The sequence below is a fragment of the Myotis davidii genome, unplaced genomic scaffold, assembly GCF_000327345.1.
Source record: "Myotis davidii unplaced genomic scaffold, ASM32734v1 scaffold46, whole genome shotgun sequence".
Classification (NCBI taxonomy): Eukaryota; Metazoa; Chordata; class Mammalia; order Chiroptera; family Vespertilionidae; genus Myotis; species Myotis davidii.
Genome location: NW_006383006.1, coordinates 1,347,393 through 1,355,905, shown reverse-complemented (window position 1 = coordinate 1,355,905; position 8,513 = coordinate 1,347,393). Strand labels below are relative to the sequence as shown.

Sequence of the window (8,513 nt, the reverse complement as noted above, 5' to 3'; positions counted from 1 at the left end):
AGTTCATCACCACCAAACCAGTATTATATGAAATGCTGAAAGGTATCCTTTAAGAAGAGGAAGAAGAAGAAAAAGGTAAAGATACAAATTATGAACAACAAATACACATCTATCAACATGTGAATCTAAAAATCAAGTGAATAAATAATCTGATGAACAGAATAAACTGGTGAGTATAATAGAATCAGTGGCATAGAAAGGGAGGGGACTGACTATTCTTGGCGGGGGGGAAGGGGTGTGGGAGATGCGGGAAAAGACTGGACAAAAATCGTGAACCTATGGATGAGGACAGTGGGAGAGGAGTGAGGGCGGATGGTGGGGTGGGAACTGGGAGGAGGGGAGTTATGGGGGGAAAAAAGAAGAACAAATGTAATAATCTGAACAATAAAGATTTAATTAAAACAAAACAAAACAAAACACTAGGAACAATCAGACATACACCTACAAGTTCATATAAACAGAAATACAGGCACAACAAGGAAGAAGTTCTCAGTAACAGACATCTAGACACTAAAGCCCTGCGTCAGATGCCCCTGTAACAAAACTGGGGTACTTTTTCACTGGGGCAGGCCAATCCTCACACTTTGGGGTCCTCCTTTATTACCTGACCTGGAAAGATGTACCCTTTCTGATGCCCCTTAAAATACTGAAACATTTCTCATATTAAGTTGTATTCCGGACACATCCTTCCTGCCATAGGATGAAAAGGGACTCCCATGTATGCATGAGGGGCCAGCAAGAAATAGATCCAATCTTTAAGAAAATTGATCCTAGTACAAGCTACAGTCCCCAGCATCCAAAGTTCTCAGCCACTTTCTTATTGCTCTGTAGCCTCTCTTACAGCTTGACAGGAATTCTCTCCTGAAGTCTCCTGCCCACCTCCCCCATCTCTGGAGCCCATAGAGTAAGGACTATTAATTCTCCCTACAAATGAGGAGTGGGTCACATGCCTGGAGTTGCCAAGAGCTCTAATTGGTGATACACAGCTACTATACTGTGATTGATGGTTTATTTCTCTGGCTGGGGTTGACCCCATTAAAACTTTACAGCCCTGGCTGGCTAAGGAGACCCCGTCAGAAACTCCTGTCCCCGCCTCTCTTCCTCAAGAACGTGCGTGGGCATGTGTATGTGCGTTGTTGCACTAAAGGAAAAATTAAATGGAGAATCAGAACAAGATCTGAAAAGTAGCCTGAGACCAGGATCTCCAGTAAGGGCTGAGGCAGTAAGGACCCAGGGGTACTGAATCATACAAACCGAACTATCCAGACTTTAGCTAAGCCAGGAGAAGGACTGGGTGTCTGTAAGTCTTGCGACATTTATGGCCTTACAAGATTTTTCTTGCTTCCTCTTAGTTTCTTACCAAACTTTTTCTTTGAAAATCTGGTTTTGATCCGGCTGAACACAAGAAGTGCGCCCCTAGGGGCCCGGGGAGGGCGGCACTTCAAGCCCCCCTCCAAAATGCACCGGGACTGCAGCCACTCACAGGGTACCAGGGTTCCCCACCTTCGCGTCTTCAAACAATGCGTGCGTGGCAGCTCGCGCCGCCGGCCTCCTCCTATGGAACCGCACCCGCGACGCTCTCCGGGGTGGAATCAGGGGACCTGGTCCGGACGTTCTGTCCAGAAAGCGCGCGCCCTTTCTCTCCGCGGGGCTCCCTTCCATCCCCCACTTTCCTCATCTCTTAAGGACCAGGCTCTGACCCGACAAACCGGGTCCCGGATGCTTCTCCACCTCGTATTTTAAACCACCCTCGACCTTCTCAGACTGCAGCCCAGGCTCCGCGGCGCTGCCCCACGCCAGCCCGGCACAGAGGAGGGACCGTGCCCCTCCGCAGCCACTCCTCAGACTCCGCTCTCCGCCCCCCCATCCCCCGCCTTGCTCAGCGCCCCGGCAGCTCCAGCACAAACCTAGCGATGCAGTCCGGGGCGCGGGCGGCGTGAGACCTCCGCGATCTCACGGTGAACTCCTCGGGGGTGGCGCGGTGGTTAGCACCGTCTCCAACAGGGTCTGAGGATGCGTACCTTGCTGGGTCGCCTGGCCAGGTCTTCGGACCAAAGTCTTAGAGCCCAGAACCCACGGTGCTGAGAGGGTTTAGGGAGCGCCTCTCCGCCCCCCTGCACCCTTTCCGTCTTCCACTCCCAGCCTCGGCAGCCCCGTGCAAGCGGACGTGCCCTTTTCGCTCCCCACGTGGCCACACCAGCTGAGCCCTCGCCACGGACGCGAACTTTCCCTCCACTTGGGTCCTGCGAGCACGTGACGTCTCACCTTGCGCACCCGGGTCTCCACGGGGCACCTCCGCGGGTCCCCAGTGCGCCGGCTTCTACCCCGCCCCATTTCGCCCCGCCCAGCCATAGATCTGGGGTGCGCCGTCTCCTCTTCACCTCCCCCCCCACACACACAGCCCCGCCCGTCCTGGCGCAGAACTAGAGAGGGAGCTGGACGAGAGCGGGAGTCCGGGGCTCAACTTCGGGGCTCAACTTCGAGCCAGGCGGGAGCGAAGCCGCAGTCCCTGAAGCGGGGACTCCGCAACCGCAGGTCAGATGCCGGAGGTCTCCCTGGGCCTGCAGATCTGGCGCTGGGAGAAGGGGGGCGGGGGAGGGGGGAGCGGAGGGAGCTCCAGCGGCAGAGTGTGCCCCAGCTCCGCCACATTTTTGAGGCAAGGGGAATTCAGCCAGACCCTCCCGCGCCTCGGTTCTTCGCCTGAGGCTGCAGTGGGTCCCGTTAGGGCCTAGCCTCCATCCACCAAGGTTTTGGGAGACTAGATGCTTTGGGGTCTGGGAATGTTGGGTGACCTGGTTTGCTTGGGCGTCGGGGATCTCTCTGAGCTCTTCCTGGCAGCAGCACATCATGCCAGGGAGGGAACTGGGGACTGTTAGAGACCAGGCTTTCCTCTTCAGTCCTCCCTTGGGACCAAGTTGGACTCCCTACGGCCTTGACTCCTCTTTCCCCACCCCAGAGTCACTGCTGTAGGACTTCGTGGCTGGAAAAGTTGCCATGTGGGTCAAGAAGGAGGCAGGCCTGTATTCGCTTCCTGGTTCTGCCGCTGCCTGGGGCTTTACAGTCCTTTCCTGAGGTTGTGCCTTCCTTTGAAGGTTGGTAAAAAGTTAGGGAACAAATGTGCTGTGTAAATCCCCGTGGCTACCCACCCACAAGGAGTGCTTGTTACGTGTCCGCCTTCTCCTTCAGGTGGTTCCCACAGCCTGGCCTGCAGGCTCGCTGCCTGCTTTTAGGGACTGAGCGGTACATTGGTGTCCGGACCAAGGATCCAGAAGTCAGAGTGGGAGGGGAAGGGGGCAGGACATTCTAGATCAGGGAAGGACCACTGTGGGCACTTCGGCATGTCCAGCCTTATGGCTTCAACCACCCAGAGCCCCGCTCTTTCTTCACAAACTATCAAAGGCTGGTGGTGTCTGGACAGTCTCTGGGATGGAGTGGGTAGAACAGTAAACTTTTGAATTATGACAGGGCCTACATTTTTTCTTCTATTTTTTTATTTTTATTGGTTTCAGAGAGGGAGGGAGGGAGGGAGAGAGAGAGAGAGAGAGAGAGAGTTAGAAACATCAATGATGAGAGAGAATCATTGAATAGCTGCCTCCTGCATGCCCCACATGGCATCAAGCCCACAACTCGGGCATGTGTCCTGACCAGGAATCGAACTATGACCTCCTGGTTCATAGGTTGATGCTCAACCATGGAACCACGCTGGCTGAGCTCATTTCTTTAATGAGATATGGTCAGTGGGGCTGAGGTCACCCTCTGGGTTCCCTCCTCTGTGGCTAGACCACCTGTCCAGGAGCCCTGAGGGTTTGGCTTGGAGATGAGGCTTTCCATGAGCTCCCACCTTCCTCCACTAGATAGTTCCCCAGCCCCACTCCACCCGCAACCTCCATATTGCCTTTAGGAGGTCTTCACTGGCGCTGGGCACTCCCTGTGCCACTTAGAAGTCCCAACCTGAGTCCCCTGCTGCCTTTGTCTCCCTGTTGTCGCTACGTGATTTATTGGCCTGGGGAGAGCGAGCAGGACATTGGCATTAAACATAGGAACCCCTCTGAGTTGACTCAGAGGAGCCAAGCTCCAGCCCACACTCTCTATACAGTGGGGCCTTGACTTAGGAGTTTAATTCCATCTGAGACCGAGCTCGTTAAGGAGCTCGTTAACTCAAATTACTCTGTAAACTCAAAGCAAAAAATCCGTGAAGAGACAGCTGGTATCTCAAAAAACTTGTTAGTCGGGACACTGGTAAGTCAAGGCCCCACTGTATTACATTTACATAACACCTGCCACTTCTCAATCTCATATTTGATTCCCAAAACCGTGCTAGAAGGTAGACAGTTCAGCATGTTTACTCCCATAACTGGAAGAGGAAACCAAGGTCCAGACCAGAGAAGTGATCTAAGATCCACACAGTGGACTGGCAGTGGCACCATATCCCGGCCTCCTAACGAGGCTCCGTCCAAGGAACACCTGCATAAGCACAGTTTTCCATTTATTCTTGGGCACCCAGGAGTGTGAGGATCTCTGTTTGCTTTGTTCACCACTTAATCTCCAGTGCCTAGGCCCATGCCCAGTACGTAGTGAGTGTTCATCAAGTAATTTGTGAATGAGTGAAAGATTCTTGGGAGGGAGAGAGTCTCCCTGCTCTGTGCTACTTACTGTGGCCTTGTCCCAGCCCCACGGCTGGACTCATGCCAAAGCTCTGCCAAAGCCCTGACCGGACTTTCCTTAACTGCTGGGGTTCGTTCTCTCTGCACTCTGTCTTTTTCTAGGGTCTCCATTTTACGGTATTCTCCATTTTCATCATGGGCTTCTGCCTGGCTCTGGCATGGACACTCCTGGTTGGGCCATGGATACCCACTGGTGAGTACAGCTTGGAGGAGATTCATGGCTAGGAGCAGAGGAACCCAGCATCTTCTGGGCTTCTCCAAGGACAGACGCTCTATCACATTCATTTCTATGCCTGCTCCCTAGCTAACACAGTAGCCTGCAGGCACTCATCTCCAGCGTGTTGATTGTGCCTTCCTTTCATGTCAAGTATGGGGCCAGGAGAGCAGCTCTGAGATCCTGTCCTTAGTCTGAGTGGGTGGCCCTTTGGCTAATGAGAGTCCTTTTCTTTGCTCTGTTTTCTGAGTTGAGGAGAAGGGGAGACTCAGCCCTATGGCCTCCACCCCAGACCCCAAATAGAAAAAGACTGGTTAGACACAGGAGCAAATAAAGGATGTTGGGGTCAGATTGGACTGAATGCTGACTTCCTCAAAGGGAAGTCACCAGCGTTCTAAAACAACATGATTAGGGAAAAAATCCACAAGAGTTTCATCTTGTTACCTTTGGCTTTGGATGGTCTCTTGCTAGAATCTGAGGCAATTCCCTCTAGTCTGGGTCTCTGAGGAGGGAAGTGGGCTTAAGGTGCCACAAATTAGGTTAAAAGAGCAAGTCTGTGATCATCAGGGGCGGGGATGCAAGAACAAGGAGCAAAGAAAATCTGTGAAATGATCTGTCCTGGCTGGCGGCACAGCCTAGGGTCGGCAAACTCATTAGTCAAACAGAGCCAAATGTCAACAGTACAACGATTGAAATTTCTTTTGAGAGCCAAATTTTTTAAACTTAAATTATATAGGTAGGTACACTGTTATTAACTTAATTAGGGCACTCCTAAGGCTTAGGAAGAGCCACACTCAAGGGGCCAAAGAGCCGCATGTGGCTCACGAACCGCAGTTTGCAGACCACGGGCATAGGGTGATGAGCCAGCCCCTGCAGCTTCTCCCTTGCCAGAGCTGCTCACATTTGCATTTCTTCCAGCCTTATCTATGCCTTGGCCTTAGATTTCCCTTTTTCTTTTGCCTCTAATTCCCAAGAGGCATTCTCCCCCATGCCCTCCCCAACAGCTCCCATCCCTTGTTCTGCCACAAGTTCATCTTGTTTTAGAGATAGAATGTATGTGGCTGCCCTATTTCTGCCCCAAGTTGGGATCCTTAGTTGGATTCTGCAGGGATGGAAAACTTTTCCCTTCATCCCTTCTTGATTCTTGGGCTTCTTTACCACCCTAAGCTGAGGAATGGGATAGTGGTCTGGGGCATCAAAGGGGAGAAGGGAAATTTATAAGACAATAGGAAGAGCAGATATCTGGTTAGATGTTTGCCCTGCCATCCAGATCAAAAGTTACTCTGGTATTAACCCTCTTTCTGGGCCAGGCCCCTACCTAATATTTTTTAGGTGGTTGAGAAAAGGGTAGGTTTTTCTTGAGTCTGCTATAGCTTGACTGCCTTCAGCTCAAAATAATCCACATGCCAAAGTGACATATTTTGGGGTCACTTATTCTGCTTCTCCTCAGTTCTTTGCTCAAATATCAGGGCCTGAGTCATTTTTCCTCTCTGACCACGTGGTGTGTGTGTGTGTGTGTGTGTGTGTGTGTGTGTGTGTGTGTGAGAACTATGGGGCAGGAGAGTAGCTCTGAGATCCTGTCCTTGGTCTGAGTGGGGAGACAATCTGAGGAACAGGTCTCCCTCTGGCTAATGAGAGTCCTTTTCTTTGCTCTGTTCTCTGAGTTGAGGAGAGGGGGAAACTCAGCGCTATGGCCTCCTCATTTGGTGAAAGGAATCTGGCTGGTCCTCTGATCTCCTGACCAGAAGGCCCCCTGATAACGTTCTGATTCTGGATCCTTCCCTCTGCCCCCATTGCCTGAGTTCTTCCCTCAGCAGCTGAGTACTCCCTCCCAAACCCTAGATTTTTGGAGCAAATAGTGTCAAGAGGAGGAATTATATGGGGGACATGTTGGCCCCCAAAGAGAAGGGGGGCAAGGTTATCCACTTGACTATCAGTCCCTGATCCCACCCAAGAAACTGGAAAAAAGATCAAAACCACAGCTCTGTGGCCCACATCCTTGCCCTGGGCTCTGCTTATCAGGAGAGGGCCAAGCCCCTGCCCCTGCCTGGGGACGGATCAGAGAATGACATGTCCTTTCCGGTGTGGAAGAGTGGCTTGCTCTTTGGGGGTGGCTGGCTGTTTGGGGGTGGCTAGCTCTTGCTCTGTGTGATGTCTTAAGGCTTGGAATGGCTGCTGTCCAGCCATGTCCCCCAGGGAGCTGAAGTGTGAGAGTGACAAAAGTCTCTCGCATCTCCTTCTCCGTTGCCCCTGTTCTTCTGCTTCCTCTTTCTCTCTGAGGCCATTTGTCAGCACACTGCACATGGCTGCCTGGCTACAATCCTGAAGTGCTCCCTGCCATATCTGACCCCCTCCCCGCCAACAGCTTAAAGATTGGGCTTGAATTTGAACATCACTTTGCTCTGATTGGCTCCCTCTGTACCCTACCCTACCTCCCACATCTGCGCTGGATGTCCACTTTCTGCTGACCCAAGTGTCAGGCTCACAGGATACAGATTCTGCAGGCCTGCCCATCCGCTCATGTACTGACTTGCCCAGCTGTCCCTTCCCTCCATCCTCACTCAGGAGCTCAGAATGCTATTTCCTGGGAGGTGCAGCGATTTGATGGATGGTACAACAACCTCATGGAGCACAGATGGGGCAGCAAAGGTAAGTGAGAGTCAAGTGGATACAGAGCCAAGGGTTAGGATGGTACCCACTGCTTAGGGCAGAGGTTCTCAACCTGTGGGGCGCGACCCCTTTAGCGGTCGAACGACCCTTTCACAGGGGTCGTCTAAGACCATCCTGCATATCAGATATTTACATTATGATTCATAACAGTAGCAACATGACAGTTATGAAGTAGCAACGAAAATAATTTTATGGTTGGGTCACAACATGAGGAACTGTATTTAAAGGGCCAGAAGGTTGAGAACCACTGGCTTAGGAGCAAGGACTGGCAGGCACCAGCAAAGGCTTATCCAGTCCCAGGGTTTTAAGATCTGTGGTATGGAGGAAGTCTGGGAGAGAGAAGGTCAGAGAACCCCTCTGAGGATCGGTCCTTCTCCCTACCCATCCCATTGCAGGCTATCGGCTGCAGCGCCTGGTCCCAGCCACCTATGCAGATGGTGTGTACCAGCCCTTGGGAGAACCCTACCTGCCTAATCCCCGTGACATCAGCAACACTGCCACGAGGGGCCCTGCAGGGCAGGCCTCCCTGCAGAACCGCACAGTGCTGGGGGTCTTCTTCGGTAAGGGCCTCCACCTGTAGGGGACAGAGTCCAGGGGGGTCAGCTAGACACCTCTATGTCTGAGGGGGACTCAGAGAATGAGGGAGAGAAATGTTGGAGGGTCAGAGAGACTGGGGAGAGAGATGGAGGGGCTGGCAATGAGGTGGGGTAGGGGTGGGAGCAGAAGGTTAAAGTCTGGTTAGAAGAGGAATAAATGTGCCCCAGGTTGAGCTGTTGACGGGGGTGGGGGTAGAAGCAGGAGCATGAAAATAATCTGGTGGGGACTCTTGGTGGGATGCTCTTCTCACTCTTTGCCTCTGTGGCTCCTAAGACAGGCACAGTACAGGGTTCCTATCCTGGCAGGAGGGCTGGAGGGTGTCGAAATGGGGTTGCTAGGGCCTAGTGACGGGTTTGTTTTGTCAAACA

General features: G+C 52.4%; 2 protein-coding genes across 11 annotated transcripts in view; one reads left to right on the top strand and one right to left on the bottom strand.

Annotated features, from left to right (window-relative positions):
- DUOXA1 (dual oxidase maturation factor 1) overlaps nucleotides 1-2,316 on the bottom strand; it is a 13,114-nt gene extending 10,798 nt beyond the window's left edge. For 2 of the 10 annotated variants that reach the window (XM_015557624.1, XM_015557633.1), the window contains exons 1-3: nucleotides 2,266-2,316; nucleotides 1,908-2,058; nucleotides 1,504-1,615 (exon numbers count right to left, since the gene is read on the bottom strand). Coding sequence is in view for 3 of the 10 variants with exons in the window: in XM_015557623.1 (XP_015413109.1) it covers nucleotides 1,484-1,662 (179 nt within the window). In the remaining 7 variants the exon portion in view is untranslated. Of the gene's footprint in view, nucleotides 1-1,483; nucleotides 1,864-1,907 lie in introns of those variants that run through there. The other 8 variants (XM_015557628.1, XM_015557629.1, XM_015557626.1 and 5 more) reach the window with 6 other exon arrangements.
- Nucleotides 2,317-2,423: 107 nt separating this feature from the next.
- DUOX1 (dual oxidase 1) overlaps nucleotides 2,424-8,513 on the top strand; it is a 38,515-nt gene continuing 32,425 nt past the window's right edge. Inside the window, exons 1-5 of the mRNA XM_015557513.1 lie at nucleotides 2,424-2,535; nucleotides 2,957-3,092; nucleotides 4,767-4,857; nucleotides 7,444-7,527; nucleotides 7,944-8,108. Coding sequence (XP_015412999.1) covers nucleotides 4,800-4,857; nucleotides 7,444-7,527; nucleotides 7,944-8,108 — 307 coding nt within the window. The 5' untranslated portion in view covers nucleotides 2,424-2,535; nucleotides 2,957-3,092; nucleotides 4,767-4,799. The remainder of the gene's footprint in view (nucleotides 2,536-2,956; nucleotides 3,093-4,766; nucleotides 4,858-7,443; nucleotides 7,528-7,943; nucleotides 8,109-8,513) is intronic.